The sequence below is a fragment of the Telopea speciosissima genome, chromosome 1 (genome assembly GCF_018873765.1).
Source record: "Telopea speciosissima isolate NSW1024214 ecotype Mountain lineage chromosome 1, Tspe_v1, whole genome shotgun sequence".
NCBI lineage: Eukaryota > Viridiplantae > Streptophyta > Magnoliopsida > Proteales > Proteaceae > Telopea > Telopea speciosissima.
In genome coordinates this window covers 7,521,246-7,540,444 of record NC_057916.1, presented here as the reverse complement: position 1 = coordinate 7,540,444, position 19,199 = coordinate 7,521,246, and the positions used below count along the sequence as shown (strand labels likewise).

General features: G+C 38.9%; 3 protein-coding genes and 1 long non-coding RNA gene across 4 annotated transcripts; 1 reads left to right on the top strand and 3 right to left on the bottom strand.

Annotated features, from left to right (window-relative positions):
* Positions 1 to 369: 369 nt before the first annotated feature.
* Positions 370 to 1,094, top strand: LOC122645391. Its single transcript, XR_006330450.1, has 2 exons — positions 370 to 633; positions 831 to 1,094. It is a non-coding gene; the product is annotated as an uncharacterized LOC122645391 (long non-coding RNA).
* A 2,159-nt stretch (positions 1,095 to 3,253) lies between these two features.
* Positions 3,254 to 5,067, bottom strand: LOC122648713 (putative B3 domain-containing protein Os03g0621600). Its single transcript, XM_043841937.1, has 5 exons — positions 4,981 to 5,067; positions 4,227 to 4,515; positions 4,171 to 4,179; positions 3,979 to 4,130; positions 3,254 to 3,742 (listed from the first exon to the last, which is right to left on the bottom strand). Exons 1-5 carry the CDS (start codon positions 5,047 to 5,049, stop codon positions 3,347 to 3,349), a joined length of 915 nt encoding a protein of 304 aa, XP_043697872.1. The 5' UTR covers positions 5,050 to 5,067; the 3' UTR covers positions 3,254 to 3,346.
* A 6,012-nt stretch (positions 5,068 to 11,079) lies between these two features.
* LOC122648709 (B3 domain-containing protein REM16-like) lies at positions 11,080 to 12,753 on the bottom strand. The gene is made up of 4 exons (XM_043841934.1): positions 12,600 to 12,753; positions 11,977 to 12,505; positions 11,628 to 11,860; positions 11,080 to 11,538 (listed from the first exon to the last, which is right to left on the bottom strand). The coding sequence occupies exons 1-4, from the start codon at positions 12,696 to 12,698 to the stop codon at positions 11,080 to 11,082; spliced, it is 1,320 nt and encodes a 439-aa protein (XP_043697869.1). The 5' UTR covers positions 12,699 to 12,753.
* A 3,306-nt stretch (positions 12,754 to 16,059) lies between these two features.
* On the bottom strand, positions 16,060 to 18,170 carry LOC122648702 (WAT1-related protein At1g25270-like). Its single transcript, XM_043841925.1, has 5 exons — positions 17,991 to 18,170; positions 17,205 to 17,267; positions 16,911 to 17,027; positions 16,231 to 16,420; positions 16,060 to 16,134 (listed from the first exon to the last, which is right to left on the bottom strand). Exons 1-5 carry the CDS (start codon positions 18,140 to 18,142, stop codon positions 16,060 to 16,062), a joined length of 597 nt encoding a protein of 198 aa, XP_043697860.1. The 5' UTR covers positions 18,143 to 18,170.
* Positions 18,171 to 19,199: the final 1,029 nt, after the last annotated feature.

Sequence of the window (19,199 nt, the reverse complement as noted above, 5' to 3'; positions counted from 1 at the left end):
ATGGCCCAGGAAAGAGCACAGCAGCTCCAAGCGGCCACAGATTTCAAGTCTTCAAACCCTTTCTGCATGGTGAAAATGCATCCATCTTATCTGTCTCGTCTTTTTATTTTGGTGAGCTCCAAACTTAGACTCGATCAAAGTTTAAGTACCGTATAGTCGTCACTCATCATATATTCTATTGCCTTCCACTTTTATATTGGACTAGTGAAGGGAATCAGATATCATCTTCGTGGGTAGACCATACACATTTCCTTGCAGAAGCAGGAGCATAAAAGATTCATGCCTAAACCTTTGTTCAACTTTGCTTCTATTGTAATCTTAATCTAACAAAGTTGAAACATTCAATTTCTTTGATTTTTGCAGAATGTGCCCGTAAACTTTGCCAAGACATTTATGACAAGGACCTATCAGGGAGTCACACTCCAGGTTCCAGATGGAAGGTGGTGGCATGTGCGCTGCTGTTCATCACCTGAAGGCTCCACCAAGGTAACAAAGGGGTGGAAAGAGTTTGCACAGGAGAATAATTTGGAAAAAGGTGATATTTGCATCTTTGAGCGAGTTAAGAAGAGCCCTATTGAGTTGAAAGTGTTCATATACCGACTCACTGAATATGTGGCAGCACAAAAAAGTTAGGTGAGTCCATGGTTGCATTAGACTGTAACTGTAAATAGTTAATTTTGAAAAATTAAAAGTACAAAACATAAAAATTAGAATAAATTATAAATTAATGTTGCATAGAGATAATACATAGTTGCAAATCACACCCTTATTACTTCAACAGATACAATGTGGATGCTGTAACCAAGGATATGTGTATTTTTTTTATGCAGCTGAAGGACAGACAATATATGTCAATGTCGGATCTGGTTGCAAAGTAAATTAATCGAGGCTAAAGATTTTCTTGGAAGGATTCATAATTTTTGCCAATTTTATGATTCCACAATCTCACTTAATATTGTGGTAACTTTTTACCCTTATTGTATTTCAGATGAGAAGCTTCGATATGAACCATCTAGTGGTAGTAATTTCATATGGGCATTTACAATATATATACTGAACAATACTTGGCTCTAGGTTAGCTTTGATCAGTTCCCTACCTTTTTTCCCTTTTAATCATTTTCCATACAGGGTATAATTTAATTCTGTTATCCAGGTTTTAGACCATTTGGTCCACAGGGTAAAAGATAAGAGCTAGGGTGTGATGACCTTGAGAATTAAGAAAGTTACAGCTTTATCACATCTACAGAGTCTGTTAGAAGGATAATTGAATATTTGTTGATTGATTTTAGCATTTCATAGAAGATTCTTCAATGTAGATATTTGTATGACACATTGTAGAGTAAACTTTCTTAAGCGATAGTGACATTCATTTTAAATTCTGGACTGGATCTATGTTTTTTTTTTTTACAAAAAAAAGAACTCTCCATTTTAATTAGGGAAGTAAATGGATAGTCGAAAATCTGTTTCTGATCCATTTTTGAATCCATTTACTGGTTTCCAAAGAAATATCTGAATCCGGCCGGATGATAATAGGATTTACTGGTTTCCAAAGAAATATCTGGATCCTGTTTTATTACTAATACTCTTAGTTGAATGCATTTTGTTTTATACATAGAAATGCCAGTTTATCAATATGGAAGCTTTCTCCTAGACTGCCCACTTAGAATATCCTGTCTGTTTAACCAAATATCAACTTCGCACATCAAATGGAACTGAAATTTTGTGTAGAGGTAGGTAGATTCCAATGCCCCTTATTTTCAATCCAAGTAGAGCTTGCTAAGTGGCAAATTAAAGCTTTAGGGAATCTTGTATTAAAAATAAAACTATGGTTGAAAAGAAGTGAATGACTGAAAATATTAGTAGGGTAAATACCACTAAAGGGGGTGGGGTAATTATACTTGAATTTTGTACTGAAATTTGACAAGTAGTTTAATCAAACAAAAGCAAAGACAGGCTTCCTGTAACTTTTTTCCATGGGAAGACCAATGTAGTGTATTCAATCATATGGTTCATTGAATACGATTGTATTGTGGCCAATGTAACAACTATAAGATTTGGTGGTGTGCGTATCCACAATAAAATTTTTTGCTTGAAAAAGACTGTATTTGGAGACGGAAGACAGGGAAGCAAAGAAGACAATGAATGATGATGGAACTAGTGAGATTTTCTCCATTCTCTGCAGCATGAGTGACTCTATGCAAACCTTGGAGTGAATCCAAGTTGGTTTGAAGCCAAATCCCCTTTCTCTTCTCTCTTAGGCTACTACTTTCTTCCTCTTCCCTATTCTTTTTCCACCAGTCCTAATTTTCCCACCTTTAATTAAATTTTAGCCTCAAACACAGTGGAGATTCATCAATTAATAGCTAGGAGGCACTAAAGATACATTTTTGGAGTTTGGTAGTGACTAAGCACTTGGTCATAGTATTCCAACGCCATGAATCCTAAAATGAATTTTCTGCACTTGTATTTTGCAAAATTCATCTGTAATGGTTGCCATTAAAATCGGATTTTCTGCATGTATGCTGTGAGTGATTTTCTGCATGCATGTTGTGAGTTTTGTCTCAGTAGACCTTTACAAACCCAAATTCACTTAATCTTTAGACTTGTAATAGAATTGTGAAACCTTTCCTTTAGTTGCTCAGATCTTGATCAAAATTGATCTATTATTAAGATTTTCAAGTTAGTCACGATAATAATTCCTGAAATTTTGCTCAGATGGCAAACAAAAGAATAAAACATTGCTTAACTAGAGATAATGTGTTTAAATTTGAGAATATAAACTTATAATTTTGTCATTCTGACCAAAAGTCTTCCAACTAAATCCTTTTTTTTTTTTGTGTCCCAAATCCTTTCTGAGAACCATTTAAATTTGATCTTGTAAAGTTTAGAGATCTGTCATGGGTTCCCCACTTCCCACTATCCCCCAATTGGGCTTTGGTTTATCACTGACCCATTACCATTTAGGACCTCTCCTTATGGTCTTTAATCTATCTAGGCACATAGAATCCTCTATAAACCCCATTGTTATTTCATATCTTTGGCACAAAGGCCCAATTACAACTTTTCTTTGTTTCCTTCTACACATTTAAATCTCACACTTCCTCTCTTCAACATCTCTTCCTTCCATACAGGTTATAACCACTCTGACGTAGCAATTATAACATGTTTCATGTCATCTGTTTGCATGGAAGAAATCTCAAACCCACAACCATTCAAGATCTTCCAGTAGCATCAATGACCAAACCAGTAAGAATGATTAATTAGACCCAGAGGTGAAGCTTGAAATGTGGCATTAGAGTTAGCTTTCAAGTACAGAGTATTACAGTAGATTTTGTGGTCAAGGGTCCTACTTCTTCCCTTGGCTATTCTCGGTTGCGTCATCTGATGGGTTATCATAGGTCAACATTTTAACAGTTTCAGTGGGTGATGCACAGTAGCTGCTTGGATCAACTTCCACAACTTCTGATGCTGATGCTGGTGCTGGTGCTGATGCAAGTGATCGAGCTCGGAATATGTGAACACAGAATGCATTACCCATTCCTCGGATGAACTCAAAGATGCAAGCATCACCATCTGACAGATTGTTTTCTTTCTGAAATACAAGCCATCCAGAAGTAAGGTTGAAGCGACCATCTTTACTTCGAACTATCTTTACTGTCTGTGACATCCCATGAGGAACCTGAAGCACCATGCTCCCCTTGCTTAAAAGTTCATACTGAAATGCCAGAGCCTTTGGAACAGTCTAGCACACCACAACATAAGAATGCAAGATAAAATGAGGCTTAATAAGCATGGAATTCTCTCTCTCTCTCTCTCTCTCTCTCTCTCTCTCTGTGTTTTGGGTACTGCACAAGAATTGTGAATTCTGAAGGGGGGAGGATTATGCTCAGAGAAGGCAAATGATTCAGAATTCACAATTCTTGTGCAGTACCCAAAACAGAGAGAGACAAGATGGACCAGTTCCAGAGGTAAACTCACTACAAAATATTTTCTGGAGCGCCTCAGAATATGTATGAAATGTGGGTGCTCTGTTTTGAATGAGCTAACTGCTTCAGGCGTTATGGTACTTTTAATGCTTCTTTGCTTCACCGGTACAATGGCTCCACCTACAAATTGTAGTAACATAAATTCTGTAAAATTGCAAATGGATTATGATCCTGAGTTGGTAGCTATTTCTTACTTAAAAAGTAGAATAATCCCAATAACTCACAATTTATTGCTTCCTCACGTTCTTCTTCTTGGTTTCCTTATGTGGTAAATGGGTAATTCCTTTTCACAAGCACTTCTGTCATATACTGTGACCCTAAACTTTGATTTGCCATTAAATTCGAAAACCAAGAAGTCCCCAACTTGTAAAGAATGGTACATCACAAAAAGCTGCCAACCCCTTTGTAGAAACCAGCTACCCTTGATCTTCTTCACCCTCACACGCCATGATTTCCCATTAGTACTTTGAAGGATGAACTTTTTGGGCCGATTCTTCTTGAAATGCTTCACGAAATCTGATGGGATTTTCTGTAAAAAAGAATAAAATAATTCAAGTCAAACTAATCGCATGTTTCAGAATTTTTTTTTAGTTAGACCCTAATAGTTTCCTCAAAGATTGCTGCTGATCCTTTTGTTCTTTTCTTCTCCTCTTTAGAAGACAGAAGGCCACTTCCAACTAGAAAGAGTCTTTTTATTAAAACAGAAAGGGTCATTCAAAGAGCTTAAGGATGATGCATCTGAGAAAGATCTGCAAATGTCACTAATAGAAACAAATTCTAAGAGAATAAAGAAGAGCAAGACCTGGTGGGAAGGCTTTGGGAACAAGGAAGGAAAGAGAGGGAAAAGGAGTACTTACTAGGATTCATGCAGTTTTCCAACAAATGTCTGAAGATCACTAAACAAAATAAGGAATTGAAGAGAAGTGGGTTTGGGGTGGGGGGGAGATGCAGACATGCAGTGCAGTGTATGGAAGCTCCTGTTCTCAGTTCTTACCAGTCTTCTTGAGAAGTCACCAAGGAGTACTTTGAAAAAGGAAGGTCTATGTCGTCGCTCTCTACCCATTGAAAACTGGTGAATTTGAATTTGTATTTGGGAGGAAGAAGGAAAACAGTAGGGCTATTCTTCCCAATTTGCCTTTAAAGATGAGGATAGAGAAACATAGAGAAGCACGCCTCCTCCACTTTCATCAACTGAGGGAGGGAGGGGGCTTTAAAAAGAGAACGCAAGGACAATGTTCCTCAAAAGGACTTAACAGTGGCAAAGCCTCTGAAATCATTCAAAACCGATAAAATTCTCAAAAGACTAAACTGACAAGGATATATATATATATATATATATATAGAGGGAAGGGAAAATATAAAGTGCTGTGACAGTAGTGCCTGTTGCACTGGAAAAAGCATTCTAATGGCATTTAACTACAAAGTGGGTAAAAAAAAAATACAGGGGAGTATACGTTTATCTAGCTCAAGTGCTCAACAGCTAGTGTAACTGCATTATTGAGAATATTGGGTTAATTTCCAACGGTCGGAAAGACGTCTTGTCAGCCTGTGACATACACTACCACGCCAGGGATTCTATCATTTCAAAAGCTAAAGCTGAATTGAGTTAGATTTCAGGTCTCAGAGCTCAGGAACTAGCTAGCTAATTTATTTTATTTTATTTTCTCCTCATGGGTCGGATGAAATAGACCTTTAATCCATAGATTCATGGCCGAAATTGAATTCTTAGTAATAATAGATGTGATGTGTTCTCTGCTGTAACAACTGTTAGTCAGATTTATGGGCTCCTCCGTCACTGGAAACCTGTATACACTCTGTTCTATGTGGAAGAGAGCATAGGGGGGAATTCAGAGCTTCGATCATCTATTAGGGAAGTCTTTGTACGAAATTCAAAATTTTGAGCCTCACCTCACCTCACCTGCCATGTGGCTAATAGTTGCCCTGTCCAAGAAGCCTTATTATTATGTGAAATCAAATCAAAATGGAAATTTTCTTAAAATCATTTTTCACATCTTTAGTTCTCCACTCGGTAATGTGGACCTCTCTCAGCTGGAATTAGCACACACATGATCCAGTGTTCCTTTATCCAACAGCGGCCACACCTGGCACGCATCCCAGCACACTACCCAGCCGTCAGATGCACACTCAGAGAGGGGATCTGATTCCCACGATAGGGGAGGAGCTGAAGGCAGAACTTTTGCTGCCAACTAAGCCACCACATGGCAGAAAAAGAAAGCTCATGGTCTCCGTCATTGTTGCAAGTAAAACCAAGAGAAGAGATGTAAAATCAGTTTTTAAAAATGAAATTTTTTTGACATAATTATGATTAGGAGAGAAAACACCATTTGGTCACGCTGGCCGTGCACCTGAACCAAAGGGAGCACACGCCCAAGCCAAACATCATCCAATATGGTGGCAGGGTAATCATTTTGCCACCCATTTGCCTGCGTGTAGGGGCTCCACCAAGCAGCCTTCTTCTTCCCAAATACCTCAAAGGCTCAAACTCTTATTAATGATATTAATGCCAAAGTTTCTATGCAGTCATTGGATGGGGAATTGGGACACAGGAAAAGGAAACGTCACCCACTGGCACCAGACATGCCGCCTCTGCACCCCGGCATGGGCGCTTAAACTGACCACCCCTACGATTAAGACACCTGCCCATGTAAGGGTTGCAGCGGTCATTTCAAGCACCTGTGTTAGGGTGTAGGGATGATGTGCGCTGCTCGACCCGGTGGGATTCTTTCACCCTTTAATTTAATAATTAAATTTAAAATATTTTAAACAAGGAAAATTATCAACGTCACCTTCTTCCGTTTGCCTATATTTAAGGCACATCCACTAACTATCATAATATCAATGGTTTCTCATTTTTGAACGGTATTAACCATTAAAATTATTTTGACCAAAATACCCTTCACACTACAACATTAAAAAAACCTTATCTAAATCATTTCTTAAACACCCCCCCTACGATTAAGACACCTGCCCATGTAATAATCCAAAGGTGTTAATACATTTAAGCTATTATTTTAATCCACCCCTCCTATCTACCTCTCTCACCCGCCCACATCCCATTAAATCCGACCCGTTTTTCCGAGCGACAAACCTTATTGCAGAGCTCTCACCTCATCTCCACTACTTGAGCGAGCAGCGGCGAGTGACGGCGAGTGGCGACGAAAGGCGACGAAACCTATCGGCGACCGGCGACGAAAGGTAATGTGACTTCTCTCTCCTTCTCTCTCTCGGATTTGGCTGTCCCTCATTTTTGTTCCTGAAAAACCTTAATGAGGTGATATTTGGGTCATTGCTAAGTACCCTCTCACGGGATCGTGAAATAGTAATTAATGTTGGCGATGGATGTTTCTGTAAGGTGGGTTTGTTCATCCGATGTTGTATTTGTAAGTGATCGATTTTAATGATTCTCTAGTCATCATAAAAGAGATGGGGAAGGAATCATCCTCATCAGATGTTGGAGGATGTAGGCTTGTATTTTCCTATCGGTTCAAGATCTGAGATCAGTATGTTCATCTACGATGAAGAATCTAATAGATTCAGAAAGGTGAAAATTGGGAACATATTAATTTTTCAGTCTTCTTTCTTCAAATGGTAGTTGGCTTAAAACTATTACTGCTGATTATTAGACATCAGGGGAAATGCCCAGAAATTGTTACAATAAAACTGAAGAAAGATTGATTTCTCTTCCCATTTCATTCTTTCCCAATGTTTGTTTGGTTTTCTGAAAGTGGTTATAGAATTGAAAGAGAAAATAAAATGTCCAGATTTAAAGCTGGGATTTCCACACTGTTGGAAGTAATACTGAGGAAGAGTATATGCCGATTTCTTGAAGTTAAGCTCTTTTTAATGGATTTGCTATTGGTTTTCGCATCGGTAATTCGATTTTCCGGCATTTTTTATTGGGGATCTACTGCTGCAGTTTCCGGCAGGAACTCTCCAAGGTCTTCAATGGATGCATAGCTAGGTAGGTAGTCCATGATTTTCGTCGCCACTCCGCGCCTCTCGCTCAACTAGTGGAGATGAGGTGAGTTTCAGTATGAAAATGGAAAAAATGAAACAGGGTAGAGATGAAGACGATAGGTTGCAGTGGATGTTCTCCAATGTTGTTAGCTGAGTGTGAGGAAGAAGAAGGGTTTGTGGGTGTTTTAATTGAAAGGGTAAAATAGGCACTTCACCCGAAGGGTAGAATTGTTTTTTAAAAAATATTATATAGTTGCAATCACCATTTAACTGACAGTAGGGGGTCTATGTGAAATTAGTTTGATAAAATAGGGGGTGACACTGATAATATGGTAGTTAGTGGGTGTGCCTTAAAATATAGGCAAACATTCAGGGTTGGCGCTGATAATTTCCCGTTAAACAATCATGTAAGTAGTGATTCCAAAAGTTTCCGTTTTACTTCTGATTTAATTTCACTTTACCCTTACTAGGGATTTAATTCCCTTCTCTTACATTCTACAGAAATTTTAAATCCCTGAGCTTTTGGACCAAAATAGGCAATCCAGAAATCCAGTCCACAGCATCTCTCAATGAAGCGTTGGATTCTAAATATACTAACCAAGTTGCAGAACCCAAGGAACTGCCATCGACCATAGACATACCTCCTAACCATGTCTGAAATTGTAAATTAATGTGCAAAGAGTTTGTGCGGCACTGTGATGGAATCAAGCTATGGAAACCATCTCATGAAATCAGATCCACTAACACAGTCAATGCAGGTCCAATTCCAATATAAAGTAAGAAAAAAAAACATTCAATCCAAAAAACAACCCTGGTCTTGATGATATCCAAGTACTCAGCTTACTGGGTTTGAACCCCACAAACTGTCCATCCAAGCAGAGGTTAATGAAGGTGTGTACAAGGAAAGAAGCCATTGAAGTGCCACTCTTTAGGATTTCACGACCTAAATTACAAAATTGTTACAGTTAGCAGCCTAGTTATAGCATATCTAACACATCAGCTTGTGTTGGAGTAGGTACTTCAAATCAAAACAGAGGTTAAAGTCCAAAATGACAACCATGGAGCCACATTAGAAAGATATAATACAACACAGAGAACATATAATCATCATGAACTGGAGTCCAATATAATGTGATATAGTAGTCAGCTGAAAACCCAATCTTAAGTGTAGAAACACAAACCCAATTGCAACAACCAACCTTGGGGTTTGGTCAAGCCTAGACAGAGAGATCTTTCAGACTTTGAGTCAGGGTGAGCTGGGCCAGGCACTGGAATGTTTCTCATGTTTGATCTGTTTCCAGACTAAGTATTTTAATTTTCTTGTGTGTATCGGTGCATACATGCATATGTTTGTGTGTGTGTACCCGTGCAGGTCTCAGAAGAAACGGGTGGAGAGTATTAACATGGATCAAAGAATCTTGCAAATTTCATCAACATTAGCCATACTCCATACAGATTCATTTAGCATCCAACCCAAACACTGTAGTTGCCAAGAAATGGTGCTGTTCTATCTGGGAAAAACTGGTTTTGTGCATGCTTTATTCTATAGCTTTTTTTTCTTTACTTCTATTTCCTTTCTTCCAAGTTATAACAACTACTATTACGAAGAAAGAGGAAAGCAAACAACTTCTGCAAAAAACTTCTATTAAGAAGATATAGAAGGAAGCTGTAACCTGGTCAAGAACATCCAAACCCTACATACAAAAGAACTACGTTGAAACAACGCAAAACACGAGGATGGTGGCATAAATAATTAGTATTCACCAGATGTGCAACAGAAATACATAAAAAAATCTGAAAAATTTTCAGGTACCATATCACAATACAGTTGATACAAGTAACAAATGTTCTAGATCGAGTGCCAATAATTATTTGTTGTATTCAATTTACAACAAAGTAATTTTCCCTGGAAACCATAATAAAGAACTATTAAATTTTGGAATACACAAGAAAACTCTTTAAAATGTTGTTTCCAAGATTAGTGTATAATAATATAATGGTTGTGTTTCCCTGAGACATAATACTATGGTTGTGGTTTCCTGAGACATAGGTCCTGGGAATGTCTGTACCAAGAATACAATTTGCACACCAGCTTCCAGGTGGGTGCAACTAGGACAGCGACAATGGATCTAGCATATACCAATGTGACTACCTACCACTCAAACATACTCGTGACCCGCAAAGTTATGTCCCCTACGATGTCCATATAACCGTGTAAAGGTAACACTACAATAACTCTATATGTTAGTGAACAAGTGTCTAGCGCACTTCGTAGCTTGTGATGCGTAAAAGCCCATTGCTACTGGTAGGTCTTGGGTTCAAGCCTCTTAGTTCACACTTTCCCTCTGCTTTAGAATAGAATAGAGTAGGACTGTAGGACCTATCAATAAAAATAAAAAAATTAATAATAAAAAAAAACTTGTATATGTTAAAAATTAACTCTTCCACCCTAGGTTTGAGGAATCGATAGAATCCGATCAAAATAGAAAGAGGAATCAAGTCAAATCCGATCAGAATTAGGAAATTTCGATTCTGATTCGGGCTGATTCAAATTGACATCGGCAGGGACTGATTCCATTTGATAATGCTTACTTGAACCATGCTTCCACCCAATCATACGAATATTTCAAGTGTAATATATACATCTAGAAAGACATCATTAAGTCTGAATATACACATCTTTATGCGCCATATTTGAGCTTAAGAGTAAGAAACATTCAAAATTGGGTCAGTGCAGATTTTGCCTTTCAAAGGCAGTCAGGTTTGTACGGCCCAAGTTGCAACCTACTCATAACTAATGCTGCAGAAATTGAATCTCAATCTTTTAGCATAGAAATTGAGTACTTCAGTAATTTCAAAATGAAACTCTGCCTAGTGAAAGGTTAAAACTGATGCTGCTTGCACCCATAATATTCACAACCCCACATTGGATTTCCTCTGTAAAAAGTGCCTTCTACATTTACATGAATATAGAGCATCCCAAGAACAGAGAATATATGATGAAGAAAGTTCTACATTTACATGAATATAGAGCATCCCAAGAACAGAGAATATATGATGAAGAAAGGAAGCTTACAAGGAACTCTTTTTTTCTCGTTTTGATAAGTAAGAAGTCTTACAAGGAACTCTTGCTACGTCCACGCCCTCGCCCTCGCCCTCTCCCTCTCCCTCTCCCTCTCCCTCGCCCCCTTCCTCGAGCACGCCCTCGCCCACGTCCACGCCCTCGTCCAGAGGCTCCACCTCTCTGAGTTTTCTTTGCACTGCAGCCCAGGCGAGGAGTTCTGAGGCAAGTCAGGGGAACCATTTCTTCAACCGCTCGAAAGATTTGAACTTTTAAGACAATTTCCTCCTGCTCCTCCTGCTTCTGCACTGGATCAACAAGCTCGAACAAACAAATGTCATGTTCCTCTATGTTGTTCTCCAGAACAAAATTAGCCCAACCCTTTGAAAACGTTCCACCAACAGGGCTTTGTCTGGGTTTAAACATGACAACCTTTTTATGGCCTTGGCAACAGAGAGTGCAATATTTGTTGTTTGGAGGAAAATGCTTCAGGGCGAAGTCGTAAGGGATCGTCTGCAACATACAATGATTTGGTAGATGAGTAGGGAATAAAGTTATAGAGATGCCCAAACCAACGAAGCAGAGCTCAGCTTTATAGTTACCAACAGAAATCCTCTATAAACATGGGACTTTCGCATAACGACCAAGAATCTCTCATTCGAAGAAGCAGCAAAGGCATTGTCAGCCAATTCCAGGGCTTTTTTCTTTTCTTCTTCAGTTGCAGGTCTTCTACCGGATTTATGTTCACGAACAGTGTACTTGAAGCCCGGTGGCGGAATTTCACCTGAAGAATCCCCTGAAGAATCTTCATCTGGTTCATCACTAAAAGCCGAACCTTCCAATCGAACAACGTAGAAGCAAATCAGAATTTCAGAACAGAAGACCGTGCATACACTGTATTACAATAACCAAATATATTAGAAGGGCATATTAGCAAAAGAAAATTGGTACCAAAACCAGAAGAATCGTGCTCTTCACTCCTGAATTTCCGCTTGGCAGTAACGGGTCTAGTGGTCGGACACGGTGTCTTAACCCTAGCAACAGGAGCTTCAGAGGGAGTATGTTGAGTAGCTGGTTGCTGCGGCAGCGTTGGGTGTGGCTTTACCCTGTCGCTTCGATGCTTCTTCGATGATCCAAAAAGGTTGGGTAAACGAGAGCCTGAAGGTGAAGCTTCCTCGTAATCGTTCCTGGTGACACGGCAGCCACGATTCTCGACGAAAAAGGAACAAGCTTTCTCACATAAGCTTTCATGATCGAAAATGGAGACATCGAAATGTAAATGCCCACTGTATCTAAACACCAACAGATTCCCTGCTTCTAAGCAATTATCTTTAACGAACTGTGACCATCCATTTTGGAAAAAGAAACCATCTTGTGTTTTATTCAATTCCACCTTCCAAGTCTTCCGAGCAGGACCTTTCAAACTAACAATTCCACAAATTAGCTCCTTAACATTCTGAACAAACTTACTCGGAATGCTCTGCAATTATCATAGAACATGGAAGTCATCGATCAATAAAACCCCTCAGAGAAATAGAGAGAGAGAGAGAGAAAAAGGGTAAAAGTAGACTTACGAGCTGGCGATCGTCACCCTGAGGCAGAATCTGGTAGAATCGCTTGGACTGGAATTCAGTCCAGTAAACATATTCGTGAATGCAGCAGGTTTCATCCATTTTTTGGTTCTAACCGCTCCAAAGAGACCAACGAAGAAGAAGAAAAGGGAAAGGCAAGAGAGGACTTAAAAAGGAAAATAGTTGGAAAAGTAAGATAAGAAGTGACGGTAGACGAAGCCTGAAAGTGAAATAAGTGGTGCTTTCTCAGGTTGCAGTTTAACCAATAACCTCACCTGGTTCTGGCTTGCTTCCTTTAACATAGAAAACCCAAACGAAACATCATCTTCTCTGAGCCGATTTGATTTGATTTGACTGATCAAAGAGTGTATGAACATGAAATTTTCTTAGATTTTGTGGCATTTCTTCCTCTATGGATTGGGGAACTTGGGTTTATAGCTTACTCTTTCTATCTTTCCCATCCCATGGGCCTAAAAGTGAACCATTAAATTTCCTTGTTACGCACTCAATGGCCTAATTAGTAAAGACAACTGATATGGTATCTCTAACTGATTGCTTGAATCGGGTCCATAGTTCGTAATCTTGGATCGGATTGGACCAGTATCGGCTAAGGGCAATCCCGAATCTTGATCGATCTGATACCGATATCAATCCAATGGTACGATCAAATGGTACAAAAATAATAAAATTCAGTTTTTGTTAAAAAACAGCGGTAAATCCGTTCGATCCAGACCAATTTTGAAATGGAAGGTGACTTTTTATCTAGCCTTCTTTGGAGGACTACAAAGAAGTACTTATATTGTTTTTGGGAAAAAGATCCCTGTCCCGTAGTGTGGTTTATGCCACCACTCCCATAAGTCTATCTCTCTCCTCTCTAATGTAAAAAGACATTTTTGATCCCTTATTTTATGGAGGAGAGAGATAGACATATGGAAGTACAAGCATAGGCCACGCTCCCGTATAAAAAATTGCTTCCCATTATTTTTTCATACAATAATAAATAAAAGGAAAAAAAATACTATTTTTTTATTCGTCATTTGTGTTCTTTTATTTCTTTATCATTTCATCTTCTTCTTTTTATACAACAACCGGTAGAGCTGCTGGGGCAACCATGGCCAAATTATGACTACGAGAATCATCTGAAATAGCTGGTGAAGAAGAAGACGAGGGGACGGGAGTGACAACCACCTCGATATGCTCTGATTCGTTAGAGATTATCTGAGACATCCTCTTCATCTCCTTCCCTTTCCCCCACAGCACCGCATACAATCCCATTACTATCAATACAGCCCCTACTAAGCTGTACAAAAAAAAAACAATTTTTGTAAATAAGATTCGCATCACCATATATAGAAATCAGTCCTTGTAAATTATTAATGAGAGAAGTTTTGATACACACTATCTGTATGAAGTACCATCAGATGGACATAATAAATGCTTATTTGAAATGACCATAAAGCCCCCCACCCACTATTGAATGCATTGATGCACGAAATCTATCGTGTACCAATCTTAGTTAGTAAATATGTGTATAATACGCATATCCAAATTTTTTATCATATAATACTTCCGTTTTTGTATTTTTCCATATTTTTATAAAAAAACGTGTTTTTTAATCGATCGAGTATTATATTCGTATAATATGCATATTATACATTTTTTTTAAAAAAAAAAAAACCCAAAAGATTAGAATTTAGGGAAACGATTTCACTTTCCCTTTTGTCCCTTTTGATTTGCGTTGAACATCCAACCATAGCAGGCAATAGTAGTCGCCCTCCATCTCCAATCATCCTCCCCATCTCCGTTCAACAAAGCGGCACTTAAGTCTTGTATTCTCCTCTTGTTTCTCTGATCTTTGAACTTTGATAGTGATAGTGAAGCGAATGAATCTGGTGTGATATTGGCGAGAACGGCTCAATTTCTATTCTATTTTATTCTTGTTTTTCTGTCTCTTGTAGCTAATGTATACAGTGGAGATCCATATCTGGAACTCTCCCTCTTGTCTTGTGTTGGTTAATTAGTGGAAACTCATCCCCCTTCACAAGAACACATCTGGTTAAAAATATATGGTTATCTCATTGTAGATAGAAAGAAATGTAATGTTGGAAAAATGATTTAATGATAAGGTAATCAACTTGCTCATCTCATTTTCAGACAATCTACATTCATTTCTTGTAGATTATTGATATTTTGATATGTTAAATGATAATCTTAGAGATGTTATATAACATATTATATTATTGTGTTTATTTTAGTTCGTAAAATCATGATATTATTTTGTCTATTAGGTGGTGAATGCATGTTATATAATGAATATATGTCTGTTTTTTTTAAAGTATTATTGCTGTCTATACCGTATTATACCCGTATTAAACATGTACCATATTATTATCGTATGTATTTTATGAAGCCGAATTTTTGAAAAGTATTATTACCGTCTAGTCCGTTTAATTGTCGTACGTATCCATTCCCGTTCAATTGCCGTTCCCGAACTTACTAACTAAGGTACCAATACCTTCCCCATTATTAATTGTAAATTCTCCCTATTGAAATTTCAAAGGTAATTGCGATAATACAAAAAGAAAATAACTTTACCTTCCAAGATAGAGCTTCTCATTGAGGAGCAAGGAGGCCACGATGGCTATCAACACCAGAGAAAGAGGACTGAAAACTGATACGTACAGTGGACCCTTTGCCCTTATCGCCCACGCTATCATCGTAAACATCAACCCCATTGACACTATTCCCTACACAACCACCACCACCACCACCACCGCAAAAAGACATCCATTCATTAATTATAAGAAATAAAACAAGCTAATTTAAGAAAGTAAAGAACATAAATAAAAGGGCAATGTTCTCTATGCCGCTGAGTAGGATGCGTCCAGCCACATGGGTGTGGACGCAATGATCACCCTGCCCCGTGAGTAACAGGCCCATGTGCCTGGATGCAGTCTACGCTGCGGCGCAGAGAGCATTCATAAACTCCTTCATGTTCATCCATGTAGAATCTTATTGTACATATACCCCGTAAGCTACTGTCCAAAGCCTGATATTCCATCCAAGCTTCCACTCCTCCCACTTCCTCTCTGTACATAAAGCATATATAACGCTTTGTATTGACCCCATAACACACATAAGAGCAGTCATTGATAAGTAGCACGGATATCTCTCGCCCATCTTTGTCTACAAAGGCAAAACCAAAACACAAGGAGGGAATAAGCTGAAATCAGTCTAAACCGTAGATCGATGTCCAGCACATCACTGATGAATAGGGCTTATTCAAATCTAAGATTCTGATTTTTAAAATTAAACATGGCACAGAATGGAAAAAATTTTGCTGCTACACTAGCAAGAATGTTTCTGTTACCTGCTTGCTGCCAGCCAAGGAAATGGAATAATTCACTTCTCCTTTGGGTTTATAAATACCCTTGTAGGGTTTTAGTATTTTCTAAAGTACCCTTTAAGAGTCCATTTCCTTGGCTGCAAGTGAGATAGCAGGAACATTTCTGCTACAAGTGTAATAGCAAAATTTCATCTGCTCAGAATAATGTCAGTTACAAAAACATACCTGAATAATCAACCAAAGTGCGTACGTTAAACAACAACCAAGGGCTAGTAATGAGCCCAATACGAAATTACCAGTGTGTGATGCTGATGCGGAGGTTCTGCTCCCAAATCCACGGGTAATGTCAATTTTAGTTGACCAAATGTTGATCTCTACCCCTTTGTAGAAGGTCAACACCATTGCTCCTCCTATGCCTATAGCAGTCCCTACCAGCTTTGCTTTCCCTGCTAGAGTCCGGATCCCCAATCTCTCCAAACTTTTGATTAATATTGACGATCCATCAATATATTATTAGTAAACATAAAAGGTATGCTTACGAGTCTAGATTCTCAACCCATGTGGGGTGGTGTTACAATTTGAATCGTCTACGGCGCAGTTGCCCGTCTTGCTTGTGTTGCGTAGATATAGGGCCACATGCAAAGACCACCTTACCCCTGTCCGAGCGCCTTGCCTGAGTGGGGGCAAGGTGGTCTTTGTGCACAGCCCTATGTCTGAGCAGCATAGACAAGACGGGCAGCTGCACCACAGACGACCTGGATCCTCTGTGTTATCCCATATGGTGAGGGTCAATGAGGTGGAATCTTCACCCCCCATTGTCAGAGAGTTAGAGGGGATCAGAGATCAGATGAGCGAAGAATCCATTTCAATGTTAGCCACCCCAATGTGGGGTGGCATCCCACTTGGGTAGAGGATTTAGACTCCTTATTAATAAATGAAGTCAAGAGTTGGGAAACCCAAAACCTTACCCAAAAGTTGCAGCCATAATGTAGGTTATGGCTGGAATAAGGTTTGTTATGGCCATTGCAAATGTCACTGATGTTAACCTTAAGCATGCCACGTATAAGTTCTGAGACATCGGTCCCCTGGTCAATAAGAAGGAAGAAAATTAATTATTAGGGAAGCTGTTTTCTGTCCGAAAATGAATGTAGTCTACAGCAGCACTTTCATGTGTCTATCTCTCTCCTCCTTAAAACAAGGGTGTAGAACTGTCTTTTCTTATGAAAAGAAGGGAGATAGACTCATCGGAAAGGATGACTTACCCAAATAAGCCACAAAGGAATGCTTGGAAGGTGACCATCCACGTCAACTGTGGTCTGCTATTTCTGTGTGCAAGAAGTAAGTTCAGAAGAAGAGATTACTCATAATTCATGAGAAGCAAGTAAAAATAGGAGAAACAATGCATTGTAATATTACATTGATGAACATGCATGTGGTCTGGGACTGTATGACTATATCAACACTTGGTAGCCCTAATAAGGGCCCATGTTCTTTGTGTCACAGCGCAGGCTGCGCCCAGACACATGGACCTGCCACTCAGGGGGGCAAGGTGGTCATTGCACCCACCCCCATGTATTTGGGCCCATATATATCTATATATGCTAACTCCCAAGTTTTAAATCCTTGCTCTTTATCATAGCTTGCTAGTCAAGATTCAAATCGGTGACTTGAATGAATCAACTCAACTTAGGGGCACTAGAGGGAATCGAGTAATCATAGTTAACTCCAAGTGCATAAGACTCAGCTGAGTCAATCGAGTTGAATACGGAACCAATGAGTCAAACCTAGATGTTTCGTGTTGATATATACATTGATGTTGGTGAAACAGTAGTGAACATGCTATCGGAACAGAAAGTGCTTATGAGAGCAATGCACATGGATGCTTTCACATGGATCATTTTCTGCCCATTCTAAAAATCAAACCGGAATTAACCTGAACCCTAGAACAATACCTTGGATCAGTGATGATTCTGTGAATTGGGATAGCGGATCGGTCAACTCGGCCGATCTGCTCCCAATTTCTTGAATGGATCAACCTACGTACGTACCTTTCGACGAAGAAAGCAAGGGGAGCCATGAAAATGGTTGCGAAGAAGCATCGGTAAGTAACCAAGATTTGCTGGTTCATGCCATCCTTGGTAGCTAACTTGAATAATAAATTAAGCCCCACAGTGATTATCTGAACCAGCACCATCACCATCACCGGTTTCAGTCCGTGAATTAAGTTACAGAGATGAGCCATATGGGCTTGGAGGGTTGGAGGTAGGGAACAAGAACAAGAACAAGAAAGATTCATCTGTGCATTAGGGTTAAATATAACTCGTACTACAAAGAACACAATTGTAATTGTTGTCTCTTTGTTGTACATAATGGTGATGATCGATGACAGGTAAGTAATAGCTAGACAGAGTGTATCTTTATAAAAATTCCTATGATTTCCTTTCCTTTCCTTTATTTCCATTACAACAACGTCATCCCTGATTTCACCAAATTCAAATGCCAATAAGGGCAATTTGGCTCTCCCTCCAGCTGTGGCGGGAGCTGGAAGGTTCAGCCTAGCAAAACAAGGGGGGGTGTTTGGTCATTTCACAGGTGGGACTCAATTGAGCCCCCTGTAAAATGAGACCATACTCCCCCGTTTTTCTTGAGGGATAGTTTTGTCATTCATTTGTTTATTATAGATGATTTTTATATTATATTTCATGGTTTTTTAAATTGGTTAAAGTTGATTCCTTGTTATTTTTTATTTTTTGAATATATTTTTTTATTTGTTTTAGAGCAAATTACTTAGACCTCCCTTGACCTTTCTGACAATTTAGGAAACCTCCCCTACTTTTTAAATTGGGCTTCTCTTAGCCCCAGTCCGTTAGTTTTTTAAAGCTAGGTAACGGATAAATTTGAAAAACTTAAAAAAATTGCCAATTATAATTTTTTTACCTATAAGAAGTTACCCTATTGCCCTTACACTCTTTCCCTTCTTTTTCCTTCTGCAAACCCACTTGCTCCCACCCCTCTGCAACCCCATCCACACAGGTCACAATCCCCACTCTCCTCCACCTGAGAAACATATTAAACTTTTCTGTGTGTGTGTCTCTCTCTCTCTCTCTCTCTCTAACACTTTTTTTCTTGAAGAGAAGGAGAAGTAAATGCTTCTTAAAGTATGATGATTATTGGACCAGTTTTTACTGCACAGAACTTCAAATGAACCCACGATCTAGGGCGAATTAGATTCACTTACAGAACAAATCTAGGGCAAC

Bases quoted from the DNA above. Each gene is read 5' to 3' on its own strand.
- LOC122648702 (XM_043841925.1), bottom strand. From the start codon at position 18,142: ATGGTGATGGTGCTGGTTCAGATAATCACTGTGGGGCTTAATTTATTA. The intron at 16,421-16,910 runs GTAAGGTTTTGG...ATTAATCAAAAG, and splicing joins ATTATGGCTGCAACTTTTGG to TTTGGAGAGATTGGGGATCC. The intron at 16,135-16,230 runs GTATTGGGCTCA...TATTCTGAGCAG, and splicing joins CATCACACACTGGTAATTTC to ATGAAATTTTGCTATTACAC.
- LOC122648709 (XM_043841934.1), bottom strand. From the start codon at position 12,698: ATGGATGAAACCTGCTGCATTCACGAATATGTTTACTGGACTGAATTC. The intron at 12,506-12,599 runs GTAAGTCTACTT...TGATAATTGCAG, and splicing joins AGGGTGACGATCGCCAGCTC to AGCATTCCGAGTAAGTTTGT. The intron at 11,539-11,627 runs GTAACTATAAAG...TGTATGTTGCAG, and splicing joins TTTATAGAGGATTTCTGTTG to ACGATCCCTTACGACTTCGC.
- LOC122648713 (XM_043841937.1), bottom strand. From the start codon at position 5,049: ATGGGTAGAGAGCGACGACATAGACCTTCCTTTTTCAAAGTACTCCTT. The intron at 4,516-4,980 runs GTAAGAACTGAG...TCTTTTTTACAG, and splicing joins GTGACTTCTCAAGAAGACTG to AAAATCCCATCAGATTTCGT. The intron at 3,743-3,978 runs GTGAGTTTACCT...GTGGTGTGCTAG, and splicing joins GCTCCAGAAAATATTTTGTA to ACTGTTCCAAAGGCTCTGGC.